Source organism: Lineus longissimus, chromosome 2 (assembly GCF_910592395.1).
Source record: "Lineus longissimus chromosome 2, tnLinLong1.2, whole genome shotgun sequence".
In the NCBI taxonomy this organism is placed as follows: domain Eukaryota; kingdom Metazoa; phylum Nemertea; class Pilidiophora; order Heteronemertea; family Lineidae; genus Lineus; species Lineus longissimus.
Genome location: NC_088309.1, coordinates 4187981 through 4212895, shown reverse-complemented (window position 1 = coordinate 4212895; position 24915 = coordinate 4187981). Strand labels below are relative to the sequence as shown.

At 40.9% G+C, this 24915-nt stretch overlaps 4 protein-coding genes across 5 annotated transcripts; 2 read left to right on the top strand and 2 right to left on the bottom strand.

Moving 5' to 3' along the window:
* The first annotated feature begins 386 nt into the window (after positions 1 to 386).
* On the top strand, positions 387 to 10154 carry LOC135502596 (protein mono-ADP-ribosyltransferase PARP6-like). Of its 2 annotated transcripts, XM_064795547.1 has the most exons (20): positions 387 to 565; positions 933 to 1028; positions 1384 to 1473; positions 1704 to 1930; positions 2164 to 2255; positions 2495 to 2555; positions 2909 to 2999; positions 3271 to 3337; positions 3593 to 3730; positions 4250 to 4399; positions 4867 to 5071; positions 5308 to 5403; positions 5814 to 6032; positions 6267 to 6449; positions 6781 to 6893; positions 7018 to 7090; positions 7365 to 7481; positions 7781 to 7850; positions 8059 to 8143; positions 8515 to 10154. In XM_064795547.1, exons 1-20 carry the CDS (start codon positions 478 to 480, stop codon positions 8612 to 8614), a joined length of 2361 nt encoding a protein of 786 aa, XP_064651617.1. In that variant the 5' UTR covers positions 387 to 477; the 3' UTR covers positions 8615 to 10154. The 2 variants fall into 2 exon arrangements, with proteins under 2 accessions (XP_064651617.1, XP_064651623.1); XM_064795553.1 differs by lacking the exon at positions 4250 to 4399.
* A 1227-nt stretch (positions 10155 to 11381) lies between these two features.
* On the bottom strand, positions 11382 to 17363 carry LOC135483550 (RIIa domain-containing protein 1-like). The gene is made up of 5 exons (XM_064764522.1): positions 17241 to 17363; positions 13320 to 15090; positions 13035 to 13111; positions 12547 to 12593; positions 11382 to 12238 (listed from the first exon to the last, which is right to left on the bottom strand). Exons 2-5 carry the CDS (start codon positions 13434 to 13436, stop codon positions 12141 to 12143), a joined length of 339 nt encoding a protein of 112 aa, XP_064620592.1. The 5' UTR covers positions 13437 to 15090; positions 17241 to 17363; the 3' UTR covers positions 11382 to 12140.
* A 277-nt stretch (positions 17364 to 17640) lies between these two features.
* On the bottom strand, positions 17641 to 20626 carry LOC135483681 (uncharacterized). The gene is made up of 4 exons (XM_064764677.1): positions 20305 to 20626; positions 19678 to 19920; positions 18930 to 19181; positions 17641 to 18597 (listed from the first exon to the last, which is right to left on the bottom strand). The coding sequence occupies exons 1-4, from the start codon at positions 20411 to 20413 to the stop codon at positions 18401 to 18403; spliced, it is 801 nt and encodes a 266-aa protein (XP_064620747.1). The 5' UTR covers positions 20414 to 20626; the 3' UTR covers positions 17641 to 18400.
* A 1144-nt stretch (positions 20627 to 21770) lies between these two features.
* On the top strand, positions 21771 to 22921 carry LOC135483549 (ADP,ATP carrier protein-like). Its single transcript, XM_064764520.1, has 2 exons — positions 21771 to 21936; positions 22182 to 22921. The coding sequence occupies exons 1-2, from the start codon at positions 21771 to 21773 to the stop codon at positions 22919 to 22921; spliced, it is 906 nt and encodes a 301-aa protein (XP_064620590.1).
* Positions 22922 to 24915: the final 1994 nt, after the last annotated feature.

Here is a 24915-nt window from a genome sequence, read left to right as displayed (position 1 = left end):
GATTGATCAGCGAAAATTAATCAAAATGTTATACCGACTTACAGCGCACCTTCCAGCCAGTTCCTAAACCATCGGCACCGCCCTGCCAATTCGAGCGTTGTGGGGCGTCGGTACAAAACCTCAAGAAAGCTCACCACGTGTCACAGTGGTCACGGTGAGGGACGAGACCGGTCCACTGCATCCGGAGTGTAGCCACAACTGCCTACTTCAGGCAAGTAGGGTCGGGAACATTTGCACTTGCCTCGCCTCAACACGGTATTTATTTCCCAGGCCATTTCATTTCATTTCATTTCCAGTGCAATATACCGGTAAAATATTGTCTTCGGCGGACCTCACGGATGAGGTGGAATGCTATCAGTATGTTAATATTAAAAGACAAAACAAAATGGAGTCTGAGATAACTTCCTGAATGTCACAAGTTTCGTTTTGTTGCTGCAATCGCATAAATAACCACAGGAAAATCAAGTGGACGGCCTGATGGCTTCATCAAGAAAGTGCCTCATCAAACGGGACATAGAAGCCGTTGAAAAGGCTTGTAAAGAGGACAAAAACTGCCCTTTTCATGGTGAGTTCTCACCCCTTTTTGGATTTTTTTTTTATAGATAGGATAGGATAAGGATGGATAGGCATACAGAGGCAGAGTATGTACAACATGACATACATGTAGACTTTATGCCTTACATGAGACACTTCAGAAATTCGGTCCTGGATATGACGATGGTACGATTTGCACATAACTAACTGATCAGTCACTGACACTGAATAAGCTAACTCAAGAGCCAACAAATGACATAAATCATGCATAAAATTGGGTGCGCAACGTTGTGTTTTCTTTGAAGGAGATCCTATATCTTATCATTTTGTGTTCAACATAAACACAGCACACTTAAAATGAGTTCTTTAAAATTAGAGTCATCAATGTTTTTCTTCAGATTTTAAGCAGGCAGACCATGTCCTGTCATTCACATTCCTCAGGACAGGAAAACAACCTGTTCACTATGTGGTGAATATCTGCGATGATTATCCAGGTGAGGCTGCAATCTTGGACTCAAATGTCGGCCTACACAAAGTCACAACTTGGAAATAGCATTAATTAGCATATTTCATTAAAGCCAGATGGAGATTTGAATATTGACATTGTTCCGATCTTTCTGAAGCAATTCAGTTTACAACTGCACATATCCTGATTTACATTCTGTAGCTGTTTCTGGCATTGTTTCTTTTTATATCATTGCTGAGAATTGTAAAATGAGAGTGCATTGTATTTTTCACTCGTTGCTACGAGTTAATACTAATATCTGTAAGTTAGGTGCTGCTGACTGTGGGTGTGATGGTATATCATGAATTCTCAGTAAAATGAAACCAATTCAATTTGTTCTTCAGATAACACAGTGATAAGCTGTTCAGAAAAGAAAAAAGGGTGTAAGATAGTGCATAGAAGAGTTCCATTGCTCTTTGAAGACCTAGCAAAAGGTACCGTATGCTCTTAAAGTGTCTCAAGACATGTATGCACATGAAAATAAGAGATAGAGTTTTTTTCAAAACGGGTTCATTACCACTTATACCCTGCCTTTGTTTCCGTGAGGGCATCCTGCCGTGTGGATTCATGTATTATAAAGAAAGAAAGACTACATTTATTCTTGGAAATGACATCTGGTTTGTCTTCTGATGACATATTTATTGAATGACACTTTATTTTTCAGAATGTAACAATATGATGTCAGTGCCCTTGCCTCCCCTGAAGTTACAAGTTGCCCGTACTCTCAGTGGCGATTCCCATAAGTTACAAGTTGACCGTACTCTCAGTGGCGATTCCCATAAGTTACAAGTTGACCGTACTTTCAGTGGCGATTCCCATTATTCTGATTGTGTCTCTGATATGGAAGAAGAGGACGACTTTGATTATTATTATGGCCAGGACACCGAAGGGGTACATGTTTATCCAATCCATGCTGACTACTGTCTCTTATAGTCTGGTGAACAATCACTTTCTTCCAGTTACATATCGTTTCTATCTGACTTGGTAGTTTGCTATACTTTGATAGACACAATTTGAAATTACTATTGAAGAACTTCAAGAATCAAGAGTGAAATCAGATTGTCAGCCTTCACATTATTAAGACCTGTGAACAAATTCCAATAACTTTTTTCTCCTGATTCCAGACTGATGATGAAATCTACCCGATGCATCCACTGCTGTCTCATGAAATTGACCAGGTGCGCAATATCTATGGTGAGAGTGCCGTTGGCTATAGGTGAGTGTCCTATGGTCCCATTTGTAAAAACGTGCTGAATCGCTCATTTCAGAATCAGTATTTTCAATCAATAGATATTACTTTATAATCAGAATTGAGCAGAAGACACCCATTTTGTTTGGTCAAAATCTAATCTAAAAACCGTCAATATTTTGTCTTAGTAGTCAGTCATTACACTTCTCTATTATGTTGAAAGTCCTTTGTACTTCCTCATACTGATATTCTTTTGTCTTGTTCAGGTTGTTTGGGTCCATAGATGATGTGGATGTGGAGTTCTACATGGATATGACATTCCTTGATGTAAGTTCATTTATTTTCATGTAAAGCTTAAGCTTAATAATAATCGAGGTTGACTGTTTTTTCATCTAAATCTGCGTGTAATACAAAACGGCCTATCTTACGAGTATTCCTTGCTTCTATACAAATTCTATAGATTTTGATAGGTGACGTATTGGCTAGCATACTGGATTCTCCCGCCTAAAATTGATATCTTTAGTAAAAACTTTACAAAATGAAGTACGCACAGAATCCATGCGCCAGAGATGGGCCACTCCGGAGGATGGTTCGAATCGGTGCCAGGAAATCTGAGGCTTAGTGCTCGGACGCGATTCCTGACATGTTGGTTTGAAAGCATGTTCTATTTCATACTCCAGGAAGAGATAGCAAGGGCGTGGAACGTACTGAGGGATGAACCGATTGTAATCAGGTTACACATCTCTGTAACGAAATATCTGGATGCAACAGGTAAAGAATCCAGCTATCCTGTAATTCAAAAATAAATGAATAGCGATACTATTTCCAAAAGGCAATGTGTTACACAAGTTAGTCCTCAATTTCTAAGATAATTGCTGCAACGCACCACTGGTATGAATATGCCCACTAAATTTCAAACTGATCGCTCAAACTTTCTTGACTTCATGAGGCAAATATTATGTAAAGTTGTTGTTCTGCCTTGTGTGTGTGTAAAAAGCAAAACTTAACAAGATTCTTGCAGAAATCGACTTTTCTATTTCAGAACCAAAGGTCGAGGTATTCCAGCATTCTAAAAAGGACAAGTTTGGTCTAGGGAGTCAACTTAGGAAGTGAGCTGTGTTATTATAAACATGATTAACCCTGCTACTTCTGTTAGCGTACGGTATTTGTTTTATAATATGGTGACCCACCAATTTAAACAGAGCTTAACATTGGTCAGCGTGATCATGAAAACAGCGGTAAATAATTCTCTGATTCTCTGTCTTTGAACTAAGGAAAGTAGTCAAGCTTTTTCTCAGTTGGTCTCAAAGTAAACAAGTTGCCATTTAAGTATTGTATTTACATGTCTGTAATCTTCTTTCCAGAATTTTTGAAAATTTCATTCAGGAGCATTGGAAGGGGTTAAGCAATGAATCTGTCCAAAAGCAACATACAGTGCCTTTACCAGTTGAGAAATCTCATTCCCCTCTGAGGAACAAGAAGTCGAAGGAGGGTGCTAAAGTGTAAGTGAAATACGGTTGTTTTAGACTTAGATGCCTTGCCCAAGGACACCATTTTACTGTAGAATTGTGACAGCAGCCATGGCAGTGTTTTAGTGGAAGAGCTAGCAATTAGCAGTTTGCAATGAGCTGACTGCAAAGTCATACATTTCTTTAAAATTCTGTTCTTTGGATATAAAGCATGTAACTTTAGTTGCTTTGGAATTCACTTCTAGCATGGCAGTAGATTTTAGTTTAGTGGTCAGAATTCTTTGTGCTGTTCTGGCACCTTTTGGTTCTCTCAAGCTATTTACTGCTAGTATCGAGTGTTGGGTGCACCGTATTACTGCTGGGCTGCTGGTGCTTGCAACACCTTTCTCTCTGCTCAACTTGCTGTGACGAAATCTTAGATGAACACAACATTGCGTCAGTCCTGAACTGAAAGGTAAAAGAAGACTCACTGAGTGGTCAGTAGTTGAATTGATCACCATTGAAAACATGTAAAATTATAATTAACCACAATGGCAACAAACAATTTTTCAGTTCAAAAGACGACACTGCTCTTGCTGACCAAGGTCTTAAAACAATGGAAGAAATGGGTTTCCAAACAATGATCGCAAAAAATGCTTTAGTTATGTGTAGAGGGAATGTGGAAGATGCTATTAATCTGCTGGTCACTGCAAGCCCTGATAGGTAGGTTGATCTAGCATTATGGGCAGGAGTAAGGGTCAAATTGGTGGTCTTCAGCAGGCTGGCTAAGACACACAGTTTGGGAAATTTGTCGTGCTTGATTCAGCAATAAAGATTCTCGAACAAGAGAATAATTTTGAATATAGTGTCAAATAGGAAAGACAGTATTGATCGTTTTGTTCAGTCTAATCTGACATTCCTTGCTCCTGCCCATAGACTGTGTTAAGAATCTTGAATTGGCTTCTTCCAGGTGTGTGCTATCTAGTAGTTGCTAGGCTCTTTTATTCATGTTATAAATACAAAGGTGTAATTGACGTATTGAGCAGTTCTGCAATTTGCCAAAATCGTTCAAAGGCGGGAATTGGGCAGTTTACCGTAAAGCCTGTGAAAGTTTTCAAAAAAGGTAACTTATTATCTCAGATTGCAGTCCTGGCAAATGCTCAATACTATTCTCTATTTTTCATTTTAAGTGAGGACAGACATCTCGCCTTAGCTCAGCGTCAGCAGAGTCATCCAGCTAATGAACGAACAGACCGAGCGAAGGCTTACCAGAGGATGTCCACACCAGAAATGCAATTGGCACCCCTGGATGATCTGACTCTTTTACCAACTAGTACGGAGTCGGGGAAGAGTGCAAAACGAATTCCCGGGCTAGAGTTTGGCTTCCTTGTTCAGGTTGGTATTTGTGTTTTGAAAACCAGACTAGGAGACAGGAACTCCTAAATATATCTGAGTGAAGGGTGAGCACACCGGCCATACTGGCGTATCGGGTGCCAATAATGCCTTTTTGCTGAAGAAGTATATGAAGAAGCATGTTTCATACATGGGAATTGATGTTATAAAACAGTTTTCTGAATCTTTCATCCAGTCTCTGTTCTCTTCTGTGTCTGATGAATCGCTTTTTATTTCAGTTGATGCGTTATGCAAGACAGAGGATCCCGACGTTGAATGAATACTGTGTTGTCTGTGATAATCCACATGTCTTTCAGAATGGAGCTATGCTCAAGGTAAAACCAAGTCTATGGGTTGTGTCTATAATGTTTTGTGCCTATATGTCTGAATGTTTGCCCGCTGAGGTGCTAGGCTGCCAGCTGTCAGTCATGTATGTGAAGAATCTCTGATAAGGAGTGAATAATGTATCCTGCTATTGACTACCATCAGAATCTGTCAAAGACCAAAGTGTCATTTCACCGAATGTGCTTTTAAATGCTCACTGGATTGATATGCTCTACTGTCATTATGTTATACTATGTACTATTGCAACTAACTTGAAAAAGTTTAAATCCCAATTCAGTATTCCAAGCACAGATGGCTTCATATGGGTTGTTTCCTGGCTGTTTAACCACTAAATTGTTGTTCTGGTGAAATACAAAGCATAATAACGTCTAAATGTGCTGGATCTCTTTTCTTCGTTAAGCCTGCAGTATGTTCCCGGGAGCTGTGCGTCTTTGCCTTCCAAACTCTTGGAGTGATGTCAGATGCTGCAGAAGACATCGCCACCGGTGCTGAAGTCGTCGATTTATTGGTTGCCATGGCAAAGGCGGCTTTAAAGTCTTTGAGAAAAACGATCATATTTGAACCATTCCCAACTATTGTGGATCCAAGAAACCCCACAGAACTGGCCTTGGGACCAAAGGTGGGTTGTGTCGGTGTAGTAGGTAGAGTGTTGGGCTTCTGGAGGTTGTTGGTTTGATCCCATCTGATCCATTTGTTGTGAGCAAGGATATTTATTTCCTCTGCTTTGAATCGCACAGAGAAGGCATATGTGCCACTACGCATCAACAAAGTATTTCGTAAGTAAGTAAGATGATCCCACAGAAAATCTCCTATGTAGTATTAACGATAATAATGTCTTCAAATTGATTTTTAGAAAAAAGACTATGCCCGTGTAGAGCGTCTCATTGATCAGTTTCCCAGCACACATGACATGACTCGACTCCTGGGACAAAAACTCAAGGTCGAGATGGATAAACGCGATGTATTAGGCTATCCATTGCTACAGTGGATCATATCTAGCAATAGGTCACACATAGTCAAGCTTCCACAGGAGAAGGTGAGTTTTGATGAGGTCGGTGCAGATCTTCTCTAGAATTATGCTGATCAGATGGACGGATAAAATCGAAATGCAAAGTGTGAGAAAATGTTAGTCTGACGCGAAAACTTACATGTAACTGATTTCTCATACTCAGTAATGTCTCCATACTGAGTCAACCGACATAAATAATGATATTTTACAAAAGTTTCGAAGTTTCCCTTCCAAGTGAGTCATACTCAAAACCCACGACACTGTAGTGCTTCATCAAAAGTACTGCAGATTTGAGAACATGGTTGCAGAGTTTGGGAAACTTTTCAGTTTCTTAATTTGAAAATACTTTATATTTCAGCAAATTAGTTTTATGCACACGCCCCACCAGTTTCTCCTATGGAGTAGCCCACCAGCCAAAGAAGCGATCTTCCGAAGTGCTAGAGAGAAGTTTGGAAGTACTTTTGCATTCCAGTAAGTTTCCTATTACTTGTTGTCAAGATCGGATGTACATTATGATGTGAAGATCGGATGATATTTGAAAACTTGCATATGTAATTGACCCCAAGAGTTTTACCTTTTATCTTTCCAATTTCAGTGGATCACATATTGATAACTGGCATTCCATCATGCGAAGTGGTCTTATCAATGCATCAGGCACGAAGCACCAGGTAATTAAAGCAACACAGTATCAAATCTTGGAAAGTGCAGATGTGACACAACCTTACATGTAGCAATGCATGAGGACTGTGTGTATGTGAGGCTCATGCAAGGCATGATATCTAATATAATGCCAAAATAGACTTGCCTTCTGACTTATAAAATATGGTTTCCAATTTTAGCAGTTATGTTTTGTGTGGAAACACTTCCAGTGGTGAAATACTGGTCGTGTCTCTACCCTCATACATTGTCAGTCCTCTTATTGTAGTCTTTGGTGAATTTCAGGTGCATGGTGCAGCGTATGGTAATGGAATATACCTCAGCCCACATGCAAGTGTCTCCTTCAACTATTCTGGAATGGGCCATGGCAGCTACAGGCCGGCTCATAAGAACAAACCTCCGGTAAGTTCACTTGAAGTGTGTAGAGTAGGCAAGCCCCAATTATGACCCTTGACATTGCATGTACAACTCACTGGTGAAAGTGACCAGGATCTATCAACTTAGCAAACCCAGAGCTACCCAGAAGACTTCCACTTCATCAGTTTCCTGCCTCAGTTTTGCCTCTTGCCTGTTCCTTTGTGGTCATTTGTGGTTGTCGAACAGCACTCGTCACTGTCGAGAAAACAGGCCTTGGACTTTCTCAGCATGCTAAGCTGGTCACCAATGGAGACTGATAATTATGTCAATTACGATCTTTTCAGACAAACGGGACAGTCCCAGCTGGAAGATTCTTGAAGAGCAGAAATCTGACTTGTATTGCACTCTGTGAAGGTAGGCTACTTATCGAATTCAGATACCTTTGTCAGTACCTTAGTTGCTTTTACCCTCGATGAAGTAATTGGAATAAAGGAGAGATATTGGTTGATCCAACATAAAGGGAGCAAAGCTCCATGTTAATACGCCACCTGCAGAAAGTCGAAACCATCATGGGTTGATTTTTACTTTGTATGGTTCTCAAGATGTTTTGTTTACTTTATAGTGATTATGAACGCTGACCTCAAACAACATGGGAATATATGGGTGGCTGTGAATCCAGACCATGTATGCACAAGGTTCTTCTTTGTGTGAGTATCATTCCTTAAGCGCCCTTCAAACAAGCAAATTATCACAGGTACCTGCGACAAGAATCGCAGTGACTTGCAATCAATATGAAACCCAGAGATCACCAGTTTTACCTGCAGGCCAGAGATCATTCTGTCACTAATGCAGATAACACACGAGCATGAATGCATATGGCATGCATTATGACTGACAGTTGGCCTTGCCTGGCATTAGGAATGGAAAATAGATGTAGTTGGACCATCATAAGATCAGCGCAGATGGATGATGGATGGCTTATGTCTTTCATAAGTAGGCCTGCAAACATCATTTGCTGAATTCACTGAGGTGGATTTGTATGCTATTGTTTACCTATCTCAATTTGTTTATCTTTAAGATATGAAGATGGTCAGATTGGAGACTCGAACATTGACACACAGCTTCAAAAGTACAAGTCGGATATATCCAAGGCAGTTTCATTCCATAGAATACCATAGGCTGAATATTGAACTGCAGAGAGAACAAGTGCGTGGTGATATTTAAGAAGTACACGCCAAGGTACATGTAGAGCACTGGAATAGTTTAGGAGATTATGCCATAATCTTGGCAGAAATTCGGTACTTGGATCTGAGCACAAAAGAGGGGAAAGTGGTCAATGGGCACCCCCACAGAAAATTCAATATCTGTAAGTTGTGATAGCAAATCTTCAAAATCGTAATGTAGCCACAACTTTGGGGATAAACAGTACAAGGCTATTCATATCGCAAAAAACAAATGATATTCAAATTTTATTTGTAGTTGTCTATTTCTACTGACAGTGTTGACATAAGAGACTAAGACTATGTCTATGTATTATGTATCATGTTCCTTTCTGACTTCATGCATCTCCATTGTCCACATACAGTAGAACCTCTCTAATGCAGTCAACCTTAGGATTGACAAGTGCTGTCCTTAATAAAGAATCCCTGTTCCGATAGAGAGGTCAGATTTTATGGTGACAACCAGTTTGGGTCCAAAACAAGTGTCCTTTAAGGGACCCATCCATCGATTTTGACAGGTTCTGAGGTGTCATATACATGTATGTCTTCCACAGATTTAATGTTTTTGGTGGTTTTTGTTGGTACATCCATGTAAGAATGGCTGTTGATAATATGTTTTAGTAAAGGGCATATCCTTCAGATGTTGAAATTGAATTAGACATTTTTACAGTTATGTGACTATGTATTCAGTATGTATTTCAACAGTGTTGTTGTGTACACTGATATAAAAGCATTATGATTGTTGTCAATCATAATTGACAATATGAATTGGCTGGATAACTTGCACTTTCACCAGTTAAAATACCAATATTCCAGATATTATTCATGTTTTCCGAATAGTGGAGCAGTAATTGCAAGAGTTTTATAGCTTATACCAGTATAAGTGATATCTTATGATCAATATAGAGACTGGATTATGTAAGCATTGGTCAAGCTTCATATCTGTTAGGCCTGATGATTTCGGAAGGAAAGATGACTCAGATCTCCTCCAGTCTCTAACAGCAGTGGTCTTGGCTAGGAAAGCTCTGGTGCCTGAAAATCATTACTGCATATACCAAAATACTTAAGCCTTGCTTTGGCAAATACATGTACGTACATCGGTCTTACTTCTGCTAAAGAATTGACCTTGCTTCTGGTAGTGCTATTGGCCTTGCTTTGGCAGCTTCATTGACCTTGCTTTGGCAAATTTTGATATATTGACAAGCTTTGACAAATACATACATGTACATGTAAGCCTAGGGGGTGAAACTAATCCTATACATGTATATTACCCAAAATGTGCAATATTTTTTTGTGTCCGAGAAAACACATTAGTCAAAGCAATCAAGATTAGCGCCTGTGATTTTGGGAACTGGCAGTCGAGATAGTTTAGATAAATCAGACTTGTTTCATTGTATGCATGTTACACATTTGCATGTTATTTGTTGAAGAAATTTATTTTCAATGTGATAAGAAAATCTTGGTATGTTTGCAATAAACTATATATTTTTTAGAATTATCTTCTTTGTCATTTTCATTTGATTAGCTTAGCAATCGTTTTATCAACAATTGTTTAACCATCATGGTGACTCTCAATAAGTGTGAGGAATCTTGGTGTTACACTTTACGCCAAGATGAGTGTGCAAAACTTGTGACCAGTGTATGTAAATCTACCTACGCACAGCTGAGACACTTGGGTCATATCAGAAGGTACCTGGCAGCATGATCTCTCACCACAAGTCTAACGTGTCTAAACTTGATTCGCTTCCCTACGGGCTGCCAATATCCAAGAGGCTGCAGGGGTTCAAAAATATGGTGGCCCCTATTGTAACTTGCACACGAAGGAGGGACCATATCTCTTCAGTATGGAAGCATTGAACTGCAGTGGCTGTCCATTGAGAAGTGAGCAATGTTGTATAGTTGACGGCTTGATTGTAGAATACCTGACGAATGCTCCAGAGAGGTTTTGGTAAGAGTTAGCCATAGAACCTTTTACTAGTGATAACCCTTTTTTGGAATCTGTCAGAGATTCTGCAATTGAGCCTTGTTTGCAAGGCTAGTCTCCTGGGTATCACTCCAATCTGATCAATGTTCACTAGCCTCAAAGGCACCTCGCCTGGTAGCCCCAAGGGCACCGACTCAGTACAGTAAATGGTGGTTCAATGCTTAGGAGCCAGTTGCCCAGCGCTTACAAATGGCATCCTTACCATTTATAATGATAAGGAGATGTGAGGCTTGCTGTTGCCCCTCCCGCCAACAATCATGACAATTGTCCAAGCCTCCTTGTATTTATTTGCACATCAAATTCCCTTCTGAAACTCCTTATAGCTTGCTAACTACCCCATTGCCAAGTTCTGACATCCACAATTTCTCTCATTTCTAAACAAGATGTAAGCTTATGCAGGCACACATATAGTCGAGGAAGCATTGTGTATACTCTTCTCTTCAGTGTGAGTAGAGGGAATTGGAATCAATTGAAGTGTTGCACAACACAATTCAAACCTGCAACACCGAGCCAAGGACTGTCAACCTGACGAAATGCACCGAACCAGCAGCCCTGAGGGAGGAGTTCTGGCCAGGAGGATGATCAGGAAGAATTACAACAGTATTCGTCCATCCAGGACTGTCCATCCAAGAATGAGAATGCAGAAAGAGTATCAGATGTAGATCTTTCACTCTCTGCAAAATAGAATGTATACATATTCATCCCAGTGAAACAGAAAACTCTAAAAGATTGGCATTTATTCCACAAATATTTTTATTATTACTGTCAATAAATATCACATTACTCCTACAACAACAGAAACAATCCAGTCAACTCTCCAGTGTCCTGAAACCGGGACCAAAATGTAGACTGTTGAGTCAATAACACTGCTATGTACGTCACGGACAACATTCCACAATTGATCTTTAACTGATAGCACTTTATCACTATACAATAACATTTTGGCCTATGCTGACAAAATTTCATCAACCTTTAAGCCACATCAAGAGTCATCTCGGTGACTGGTATACATAGAATATACTGCATGCACGACCTAACTCTCCTCAGCACAGGGAAGATCTACCTTCCATAAAATACTTAAAACAACTTTTCACATCATTTACACATACTAAGCAGTTGGGAGGCCATTCTATGCAGTATTTGAGCTAGCGACGACAAGAGGGATCATAGTATGAAAGAAAGAAAGAGTGACTCTGGCAACAGGCATGTAAATTTGTTATCTGTCCTGTCCTACTTGTAGCTTGCATTTCCGATTCTTCCCAACTCATTCAATTTAGAAAAACACTACAACTTGGCAGGTGCTGAAGAGTAGAAATCTAGCATCAATCTAACCCTGGTACAAATATCAAACTTATGTTATAGGTTAAAAAGAGCAATAGACAACTTAATGATTCGTCCTGATATATTGCGTATAATTTAAAGATAGGGAAGAGAGCTGATCGGCAAACGCGAATTCAACAACAATTGTCTTTTTATTGACGCTATCACTGACTCAGCAGTTCAAACTTTTGTTAACACTTTGTGCTGCTTGATTTTTTCTTGTCTGTCTTCGAGCTGCTGCATGACCGTATCTGGCAGATTGCTATTGGTAAAATGCCCTGAAAAAGAATATCTGAGATGTTTTAAACACATTCAGTGAATAAATAATGAAAACAAAGTCTTCTCATTTTCAGACCTCTCTCAAGTAAATTCTGATATTTGGGTAGGATATTCTGAAAAAAATGCCCAAGATACACTGTACAAGGATAAAATCTGGAATCAAAGCTTTATTAAATATCGGGTCACCGATTTTTGTCAACATACAGCATGGGCTTTTTTACAAGTTTAAGTTAATATTAAATGACTGAAACACTCTCTCAAGAAGGAAGATATGTTTAAACCAATTGATTAAGACTGTCATACTTACTGGCAGCATACTCTCTAATATTTTCTGGCCTTTTCTTTAGAATTTCACTGAAAAGATAATGTTAAAATTGTTAAGTTTCCAGTTCAGTACATGGTAGATCAACTGTTCTAAAAGATACAAGTCACACCTTTCGAGCCCTACCTATTGACAATTTTAAACTAACATATAACCATCAAGGGTAGAAACACCACTAAAAATTGATTTTCTATAGCCTTCACCTTGCCAGTGAAGTACTTGTAGCTTAGATAGATAGATAGATAAAACTTTATTTTCACCGGTATAAGGATACATAAAAACGTTAGCTGTGGGGGGGCTCTTTGACCGATATCAAACATAATGTATGTAACAAAAAGAGTTAGAAAAATAATCTTAATAATAATGCATATAGGTTATCACAGTGGTATACATGTAAATACAATCATAAAGCCTTCTCAAAATACTGTGTTCGAGCCTAAACTGAACACTGACTTGAACATACATGTACTTACCCAAGAAAACCTGCTATCAAACATTCAACTTCTGGATGTTGCCTCAAGTATTTTTCATTCTCCATTCTAGTTTCTACCTGCAAATAAAACAGATTGAGGATATATAAGTATCTGTTACTCTGTGATACACAACAGTTAGATTTAGGGCCAGTTGTCTGAAATTAGCTCCCCTGCATGTGATCCGGCATTCGAAAAGCTGTACATTTTTGGTTTTCAGTAAACAATTAACATCGAAATAAAGGCTAAATCTGCCGCAGGAGAGCAATGTAGTACATTAAAACGAACCTTAAACTTATTTATTTTCTCCTGCTGCTCAGGGCTGAGCGCTCCGAGGTCTCCAGGACCACCTAAATCGTACGGTTCCATTCCCTGAGGAGGTTCATGTTTTGGTTGGGTCGCCATCTTGATACAAATTTTTGCTGCCTGGCAATCACCTTTGTTATTTCGGAGCCTTGTCCAGTTCCGCAGCGGCCTTCATTCATCCTCGCGTCATCGCTCGCGCTCAACAAGTGTGGGCGGTGTCTCATTCACTAATCTTACATATTTTATTCCATTAAACCAACAATTTGCCAAAATTGCACGTACAGAACCCGCAGGACCATCATGCCCCCCACCCACACACACACTCCTTCACCTTCGAGCTATAGCCACCCTGTCTTCGGTCGGTGGACGAAACTCGGTAAGTCAATCATAAGTTATTCACCAGACAGAAAGATATTGGTCATGGACACTTCCACGCATCGATGGGGTAGATAGTTCAGTGGTGCAAACGTCTCATTCACTGTACAAGGTAAGTTGCCCCCTCCTCCCCCAACACAAAAATGAACTTTTGATGAATGACAACTAATTGTCATGGCATGGCCTGGCGGGTAGGACGGCGGGAATTGCCTTATGGAAATGCCTAATGATAAAAGCACGTATCTGGCTTTTTCTCTGGTCGGATTTATTAACCTCATCGGGTCAACTCGTTAATCATGTCATCAGATGCCTACCTAGTGCGTATGTGTACAACGGTAGCCCTATGCATGTGGACTCGGGCCGCGAATTTTTTTTCCTGAACCTTTCGGGCAGTACATTGTACATTGTACAGGGACTTTCAGCCAATCAGATTTCGACAAATCCATGACGTCAGACGTCTTAGAAACATCAGAGCAGGAGAGCACTCGTCAGAAATGGCAGAATACGATGTTCGATCCAAAGGTCGCGAGTTCGAATCCGGTTGTGGACAACATTTTTCTTTTTCTTTTTTACTTTATATTTTATTTTTATAATGCGTTTCTTTTCCCTTGTTATTTGGATTTTAGATATTTGAGTTATGCTGCCTGCGCATAGGCCTACCTACAGAAAGGACAATTACAATAGCCCATCTCCAAGATCCAAGGGATAGTCCTTCAGATATCGTATTGAGTATGATTATACAATGAGACTTTAATTGTCTCATGTGAATGGTCTTCCTCCAGTATGAATATATTTCTCTGCAATGGGACTTGTCTTTCGATACTACCTCATGTTTATGGTCATCCCCCAGTATATTTTGATACTGTATGCTTCAAATTTGGGTAACAAGCACAAAACAATACAAGCAAAGATTTTCAGGATTTGTATGATTTATCGCAACAGTGAACACACCAGAAATATACTACATCACTAATACATATATTTCATCACCAGGAATAGCATCAGGCATGTCACAAGAAAGAACTGCTGGAGATCTGAGAACAGCGTTATTTGAAGCATTATTTTACAGAAATATCTATTGATATAATGGCAAGTTCTACTAAGCGGTTTCATGATGACGCTCCGATGACGACACAGACTTATCGGATTCTGATTGGCTGAGAACCTGTGTACAAATGTACACTGTACTGCCCGAAATTTTCTGCTTTTACACCAGAGTACTTCCTCCGACTCCCCTGAAGTATCGGCGATCTGTGGCCTCATCATCCTGATAATGCTGATGTGATTGTGATGTGACTGGGCACTGCCACCTCGTCATTCTGAAGACTGGCACTCATCATTCTCGCTTTCACACCTCAGGCCGAGGGGTCAGTCACCTCTGAAATCATGAGACAGATCAAGTTAATGGTCAAATTCAGGAACACATGTAAAGATCAAGATTTCCTTCCAAAAAATTTTCAGCAAGACTTGCCTTTGACCTGGACAGTCGCAACGTGAATTAAGACTATAGACCTGCCACTTTAGTTTTCCTGGCAATATGGTCCATCAGAATAGCACCAGGTAGCATACTAATACTGTCTTTATCATACCTTTAAAGGCACTATGGCAAACTTCCATCTCCAATCACATCAAAGTATGTTGGATCAAACACCAACACAGGGTCTCCTAATTATCATGATCATATACATTATCAAATACATGTAGTAACATATCGCCTTCTTTTCGGCGAAACCGAGACTGAGTTCAACTGCGTTCATTTCTCAGTCAATTCATTAGTTACCAATGTATACCTTAGAGGGGGCAGAATGGCACTGTTTAGACAAGAAGCCTCTCCAACAGCCCCAGGAATATTGGATAGAACGGCACTGTACTGGGTCCCAGTAATAAATATTGCCATAAAGACATATGATATTGTTCTGTGACTTATGTAAGATTAGTTCTCTCCGCCAAACCCAAGACTGAAGGATTAAAATCTTGTGTTTATAGGCTAACAAATGCAAACACTTCCAAGTGAACCCCCTACAAGAGAAGAGTGGCTCTTCTTCTCTCCGACTTTGACACCCTTCTACGAACATATCAATAGATCAGCCAGCGGTCCTTGGTGTCGCCGCGTGGGTTACGTCCAGTGAAATTGTTTGCAAAGGTCAGGGAACCACGATCTGACATCCATAACCAGCGTATCCCCTTTTCATGCCAGTTACAGTCGGGTGCTACACCACAGTCGGGATAGTGGCCGCCAAATGAATGGTTGTTGAATTTAAAATCATGAAATCATGAGACAGATCAGGCTAAAGGTCAAACTCAGGTACGTCAAGACGAAGATTTCCTTCCAATAAATTTTCAGCAAGACTTACCTTTCACTTTGACAACCGCAACGTGAATTAAGACTATAGAGACCTGGGCCACTTAAGTTTTCCTGGCAATATGGTCCATCAGAATAGCACCAGATAGCATACTAATGCTGTCTTTATCATACCTTTAAAGGCACTATGGCAAACTTCCATCTCAAATCACATCAAAGTATGTTGGATCAAACACCCACACAGGGTCTCCTAATTATCATGATCATATACATTATCAAATATTATCATATCGCCTTCTTTTCGGCGAAACCGAGACTGAATTATTCACATTGTGTTCAACTGCGTTCATTTCTCAGTCAATTCATTAGTTACCAATGTATGCCTTAGAGGGGGCAGAATGGCACTGTTTAGACAAGAAGCCTCTCAAACAGCCCCAGGAATATTGGATAGAACGGCACTGTACTGGGTCCCAGTAATAAATATTGCCATAAAGACATATGATATTGTTCTGGGACTTATGTAAGATTAGTTCTCTCCGCCAAACCCAAGACTGAAGGATTAAAATCTTGTGTTTATAGGCTAACAAATGCAAACACTTCCAAGTGAACCCCCTACAAGAGAAGAGTGGCTCTTCTTCTCTCCGACTTTGACACCCTTCTACGAACATATCAATAGATCAGCCAGCGGTCCTTGGTGTCGCCGCGTGGGTTACGTCCAGTGAAATTGTTTGCAAAGGTCAGGGAACCACGATCTGACATCCATAACCAGCGTATCCCCTTTTCATGCCAGTTACAGTCGGGTGCTACACCACAGTCGGGATAGTGGCCGCCAAATGAATTGTTGTTGAATTTAAAACTGTAAACTGTTTACGTCAATTTAGATATAATTAGACAAACCGTCATGAGTTCAGTGGAGATTTCCACATCACAGGATAGAAGAGCAGTGATGGGATCTCGCAAATTTAACATGATCACTTCCATCTTCACCATCATGACTTGGACGCGCGCCTTTAGTTTCTTTGAGCAAATGGTATTTGATTGGGGATGGCAATTAAAATTGCCGTTGAACATGTACATGAAGTGCAGTGATGTACATAATTCAACATGTCTGGCTTGAAATTTCAAACTGCGCAGTTCATTCCCGCCTTGATTGTATGACTATTTCTACAATAAAAACCCTTTGAAACCAACCCATACCTTTATCAAGAATAGATACTGTGCCTTACCTTCTGCTGCAGCCGTTTTGATTTGTTTCGGAAAATATGACGGCATTTTTACGTTTGAAATCGGAGAAAGTGTTCCCGCGATGTTCTCCGCAGCTCACACACCAACCGACTGGCGTTCAAATCAACCGCGACCGATCATGTCCAAAGACAATACATTTGACGTCACAGCATTCGGGCACCCCCTTGAACCAGGCCGGCTGGTATAGTTATCTGCTCAAGCGAGACCTTTGTTCTGTCAATGATTAATATGACAGGCATTGTCAAAATGTGGGATTTGCTTTAGCATACATACTTGTACATGTACATATGCTGAGCTGTGGAAATGCATTAGGCAGGTTCCGTAAGCCAAAAGACGATGTAAATGCAATTTATCGACGATTTATTTTTAATCATTTCCCCAATTCCTTCTACAACCAAGTATAAAATATGGTTCAGTGTCGTGTAAAATAAATTAGCAGATAGAGGACTTGATGACTCGACAGACATTCGTACTTTGTAGTTCGTCGTTCGTAGGGCGCTCAGTTTCGAAACCTGCAATCATTCGAAACAGAATACGATTGCCAACTTTGATAGCATGATATCAAACTTGATTCGGTCGGGTCACTTAATGGGTTGTCCATTAAACGCTCCTGTCTCCTGGGTAAGACGAACTAAAAATGAGTGATCCAATCTTGCCAGGCTTATTATAAAAGCTTCAGCCGTCATTGGATTGCCCCACCTAGAAAAATTGGCATGTGGGTATGTGGGTATGTGGTATGTGGTATGGGGTTTTAGATACTGCCTTAACCAGCAACAGGTTGTGAGAGACAGGGGCCGACGTCATGAAAGACATGGCCCCAAGTCATACTAGACGGAAGACTGTTTCGCCCCTCACACCCATTCTGAACCATCAGAGTTAATCGGTTCAGCCAATCAGATTTCGACAAATACATGACGTCAGACGTCTTAGAAACTTTAAACTCGGTGCATGACAACATGATATTTCACGCGTAATTTTTGTTGTACAGTTATTGGTCTGCCAATTTAAGACGGACCAAACATTTTAATTCACAGAGTTTATTCAGTAGTTGCATAAGGACATAGGACATAGCAGTGAGGTGGTCATACAACTGGACACAACCATGCACAGTCAATGAGCTTGGCAATAACTGCATAAACGGTTATTTGAAAAAAATGGTGCACTCGCCATCTTCAAATTTCATGTGCTCGCATTTCTGGACGAGACAAGTATAGAGACAAAGTCCTCTGTCCGACTGGCTGGTCGTCAGGTGGTGATATTGTCGCCTATCAAAGACAACCTGTGGTTTGTACGGGTCCAGCTGTGCAATCAGTTCGTTTTGTTTTGCTTTAGTCAGATCTGAAGAAAAGAACGAGGGTGATATGCGTCAATGCGGACAAAGGAAGCGATATACGCACGTCCTCGGAATATGTCCTAGTATGTGACAACGACCATGGAGTAGTTTACGCTACTGATAGAAATAATGTTTTTTGAGCTTTTAAGTTTTTCAGCCAATACAAGAATGCATCCCTTCGAGGTTTTCGGTCAAATGACAAACCCTGAAGGTTTTTAAGATTCTGGCACCTCTCAGTACTGAAAGACCTCTAAGACGTCGCAATTTCGACTGGTGAGGAATTCCTGGGATGATCAGGGATAATAGAAATTATTACAGACGAAAACGGGTTATTTACCATAGAAGTAATTCGGCTCCCTCAAATACACCAAGGTGCCCACTTTCTCACTGATGTGGCCAGGACAGGGTTCACTAAAGATCTTGCACATGTAATCGGGTTTCTTGATGTTGAGACTAAAACCAGTACAAGGCGAGGTTTTAGAATGGAGTTTGTTGTTCTCATCACAAAACTGTTTACAGCCATCTGGGTGTTGGCGTCGGATGGACTTGGACCTCCTGTTGCAGTCATAGTTTTTAAACCATTGGTATCCTGATGGAGAAACTCGAAACATTAGTAAATGCCATGCAGGTGAACTTCTTTAATGGACTTCAGGTCTGTTAGTGGACTTCCAACGTGTTTCCTTCACCAGGAATCTCGATTTCTCTCTGGAGCTTCCGAAGGAATCAAGTACAACGCATAGATCGACTAATGTTCAGTTCGTCAAATAGCAAAGGCATTGGTCATCTTGTGGATGAATGTTTGATTCACAATTTTAAGTCAGATTGACTACACACTGCCGTTCTTAGTGTACATGCGCTGTCTTGCCATTTAGCTTTTGAAAAACGTTTGGTTTTTCGGCCGACACAGATACACACCCCGGAGAGCTTTTAAATTTCCTTCGCTGAAAAACCTCTATGCGTTGCATACAAAAGTTTTTGTGTTGGTAAAAAGAGCGTAACGAAGAGTGTGGAGTATGGCAAGATCCTGGGCGCAGGATTAGGAATGATCAGATGGTCAAAAGTATTGGTTAAAAGAGGTGTCTTACCATTGAGACGCGTCACCTGGATGAAATAGCGACCAGCCGTGTTTTCTTTCTGGACGCAAACATTGGTCTTTAGCTGACAATAGACCTGAGCTCCCTTCGTTGGTGTTTGGACCGCGAACGCCTTGCAGCTAGTGGTGTTGAAGCACAACTCGCGACACTCTTTTACGGACTTGATGTGGTTCGTGAGAACATCGGGGACGTCGGAGCCAAAGCAGGGCATGGTGTGGTCCAGCACCAGACAATCTGTACAAAAAAGATATATGGGATCGCGGTCAGAAAAGAATTGGAAAGAAAGTCTTCTATCTCCTTGTCCCATTCTGTTTGTAAAAAAAAAAAAAATAAACTCGAGTTAGAAAATTCAAAATTGTGTAAAGACTTACTGAGTATAAATGTCAACTGCGCCGCTGTGTATAGTCCCTAGACCAATTTGCAAATACTATGATGGAGTGCCAAGATGCAGCGAATTTGAGTGCAAAATTAACAAAATAACTGGCCCGTCGTCCTAGCTCCGTTCCCACAGATCAGAAACAGAGCTATTTCCTCATTAGAGACAAATTATTGTTTGCATTAAAAGTTATAAACGATGAAAAAGTAATTTTTATAAGATATCTGTAAAAAAAATCCTACCTTCAAAATCCTCCGCTTGAACAGCTACAGAGACCAGACTGAAAAATATTGTGACAACTCCAACAAACATTTTTACCGCGTATTTGGTCGCGCTGTCGTTTTTAATCATCTGCACAACTACAATCCGCTAATCCCGAAGCTGCTAGCGTCTTGTGATAAGAATAAGGGCCTTTACTGGAACGGGTTTTTTTTATATCTCGTCTTTGGAACGTTTTTTTACAGCGCGTCTTGCAGTAAGATCTCAGTATTCACAATTCAGAAGCTTATGTGATAAAAGTTCAGAGGTTCTCACATTCTTAGAAAAACTCTTTTTGAGCTTTTAAAAAACCTTTATCCATAAAAGCTTTTTCGACCATCTGCTGATAGGCAGATGAATCCGATCACATCTGCATGATTAAGATGAATACACTTCTCTATGAACGCTAGTAGTCCGCCAGAAGCTAGGTCTGGCAACGTCTGATGTATAATTACAACTTTCACTATCTGCTCTTTCCACAAACACGTACTGGATTGCTAAACTTTTTTAGCGTTGAAGTTTATTGGAATAATGAATTTTATAAATCGGCAAAATAATTTTAAACTTTCATTATGAGTAATTAGTATTCCTTTATCTATATTAGGGTTTGCAAGATTTATACCTCGAGGGCTTAACCTAACAGATAGATGTTTAATAAAATTTTGTTTCATCTAGTTTCAAAAAGGATTTCCGTCTATAACTGATTGCATGTAGGCCTAAATATCGGGTCTATATACCGATTCAATGCTTCAATTGGTAATAGACAAACGAAACTATCATGAAAATGAATTATAAGACTTTTTCCCAATTTTCCAATAAAGTTGTCAATCAAAAACATTGTAAAATTGATTTCCTTTTTTTCCAAGCGCTAGATTTACCGATTAAAAAGTACAGATTTGACATCTAATGCAAAAACAGGAGTAGTGGAATTGGAAGGTGAACGGGTCTTATTGCCATGAATACATCAGCTACGATCATTGATTCTATAGGAAAAGCAGAAGTTTGGAACATTGCGATGTGGTGAAGATAGCAATTTTAAATTTACCGATGGTAGGTTTCGCGCCAATCATACGACCAATGAGAAGGCACAAGTTATTAAAGTCTCACGCGTTCCGGTTTATTTGTCGTAAACTCAATCTTTGTGAAACCTCCTTATGGGAAGGAGATGGGACGTGAACACACTTTCAATTCTGACGTTGTACAAATAACGTTGTGACGTCATTTACTTGACTATGACGTAATCCGTGGAAACGCCATTCTTGAATATTTTGGCGGCATGCGTGGTGACCCTCTCGGTCACAACACACAATAATAAGTCACGCCTTTTAAGATCACATCCAAACTATGGAAACTTTTCAAACCATTTATCTTTGACACAAGAAACTTCGACACTGCCTACCAGATAAATTCTATACGAGAAGCGGTTGTTCCGACCGAAAGAGAGGTCGATATGGCGAAAAAAGAGTTCAATGTCGTGAGTTTCTTGAAGGACTTGCTGGTTGGAGGTGTGTCAGCAGGAATCTCAAAGACGGCAGTGGCTCCCATCGAAAGGGTCAAACTGCTTCTCCAGGTCCAACATGTCTCCAAGCAGATTTCACCCGAGAGGAGATACAAGGGTAAGGACAACTGATTAGACTGATACTGCCGCCGGGCGTGAAAGAAATGGTAGTCCTTGAAATATAATGTCCTAATCACACCCAATTCCTCGTTGGAAGGCCCTTGCCAGGTCAAGGGTGGTAACACCGTCCTGTGACCTTGCTGTCAGTTTTAAACCAAAACTCAGCGTAGTGGAGACCTGCAATTCCTTGCCTGGGGAATGTGTGAAGTCGACGCCGTTTAACCTGGTCGTTTGCCATTTCAGGGATCATCGACTGCTTCGTACGCGTGCCCAAGGAACAAGGATTCGCCTCCCTGTGGAGGGGCAACCTGGCCAATGTCATCAGGTATTTCCCCACCCAGGCTCTTAACTTCGCGTTTAAGGACCAGTACAAGGAGCTCTTCCTCGGAGGCGTTGATAAGGATGTACAATTCTGGAAATATTTCGCCGGGAATCTTGCATCTGGTGGCGCAGCCGGCGCAACCTCTCTTTGCTTTGTCTACCCGTTGGACTTCGCCAGGACCCGTCTGGCCGCAGACATCGGAAAGGCTGGAACTGACCAGCGTGAATTCAAAGGACTTGGGCATTGCTTGACCTCCATCGCAAAGAGTGACGGCGTCCTTGGTCTCTACCGAGGATTCGGCGTCTCAGTCCAAGGCATCATCATCTACAGGGCAGCATACTTCGGAGGTTTCGATACAGCTAAATCCATGCTCATCTCAGACCCCAAAAATGCCAACTTTTTCATTTCATGGATGATCGCACAAGTGGTCACAACCGGCGCCGGTATTTTGTCCTATCCCTTTGATACCGTCAGGAGGCGAATGATGATGCAGAGTGGCCGCAAGGATGTCCTGTATAAGAACACCCTGGACTGCTGGGGCAAGATCCTAAGCCAAGAGGGAGGATCAGCGTTCTTCAAGGGGGCCCTCTCGAACATCCTACGTGGTACTGGTGGAGCTCTGGTCCTGGCCATGTACGATGAAATCAAGAAGTACATTTGATAGGTGCCAGGCTGAGCGTCAGCCACAAGCTTTTCAGTCTACATTGATCGTGTTTGCTTACATGTACTATGCCGTTTTATGATATTGAATACGTTTTCTATAGTTACATGTGCCTTATAGTTGTTTGTTCTCAACGTAATCGTGGAGATGCTCCTTTTTGAGAGTTTTTGTCTCAGCTAAACACCTCCACTCAAACAGCCGTTTGGAATTTTTTTTCATCAGGGTGGAAAGTCCTCAAATATAACGCATGGCATGATGGGCCTCTTCAACACCGTAAATGAGGCCTGTAGCCTACGTACCTAAACGCCCCAAGATGACCTCGAAAACACTCTCGATTGTATACTTAGTATGAAACTAAGGTTTAGTCCGCGCTCAAGGTTGCTCTTGATCATGTGATGTTGAGTAAAGCCTGGTCTACACTAGCAAACATTCGCCAACAATTGTTGGCCAACATGAGCCAACATCATGTTGGCGAATGTTTGGGGACCCGTCCACACTATCAAACACAGGCAAACATTGCCAAACAAGTTTGACTAAGTTTGGCCGTGTTTGGCATGAATTTGAGGGCAATTTGGAGGGAAAATCAGTCATTTCTCTCCATTTTTCATTAAAACAATGGAGAACCACAGGAAGAAAGCATGCCTAGGTGCTTCAGCAGCAATTCTTTCAGTTGTGATTAACCCCGTCGCCGCCGCAACTGACAAAAGCCATACTTGTGGAAAAAGTATGCATGGGGCCTATCACTGCCTCCTTCAAGAGTTAAGGGCCTCAGACTTCAAAAGCCTCAAGAATTTCCTGCGGATGGATGAAGCTTTTCGTATTCCGAAATTAAATGTTCAACTTCTTGAAATTACCATTCTCTATCTTTCATTGAGGCTGCCATTTTGTCCCTGTAGCTCCATCACATGATCCAAATCTGTTCCCTGATTGGCTGCTGATTCCCCAACACCAACCAACATGTTGTTCAGAAGTAGCATGGCCTAACATTGGCCAACATTGGCCAACAAGTTGGCTGATGTTTTCACTTGTTTTTTGACCCGTCCACACTGGCAAACAATAGCAAACATGCCTCTGCAACAAGGCCCAACACGATGTTGGCCAACATTTGTTGGTTCATGTTGGCTAGTGTAGACCGGGCTTAAGTGAAAACATCAGCCAACTTGTTGGCCAATGTTGGCCAATGTTAGGCCATGCTACTTCTGAACAACATGTTGGTTGGTGTTGGGGAATCAGCAGCCAATCAGGGAACAGATTTGGATCATGTGATGGAGCTACAGGGACAAAATGGCAGCCTCAATGAAAGATAGAGAATGGTAATTTCAAGAAGTTGAACATTTAATTTCGGAATACGAAAAGCTTCATCCATCCGCAGGAAATTCTTGAGGCTTTTGAAGTCTGAGGCCCTTAACTCTTGAAGGAGGCAGTGATAGGCCCCATGCATGCTTTTTCCACAAGTATGGCTTTTGTCAGTTGCTGCGGCGACGGGGGTTAATCACAACTGAAAGAATTGCTGCTGAAGCACCTAGGCATGCTGTCTTCCTGTGGTTCTCCATTGTTTTAATGAAAAAAGGAGAGAAATGACTGATTTTCCCTCCAAATTGCTCTCAAATTCATGCCAAACACGGCCAAACTTAGCCAAACTTGTTTGGCAATGTTTGCCTGTGTTTGATAGTGTGGACGGGTCCCCAAACATTCGCCAACATGATGTTGGCTCATGTTGGCCAACAATTGTTGGCGAATGTTTGCTAGTGTAGACCAGGCTTTAGGCCATGCTACTTCTGAACAACATGTTGGTTGGTGTTGGGCAATCAGCAGCCAATCAGGGAACATAATTGGAATGATCATGTGATGGAGCTACTGGGACAAAATGGCAGCCTCAATGAAAGATAGAGAATGGCAATTCCAAGAAATTGAACACTTAATTTCGGAATACGAAAAGCTTCATCCATCCGCAGGAAATTCTTGAGGCTTTTGAAGTCTGAGGCCATTAACTC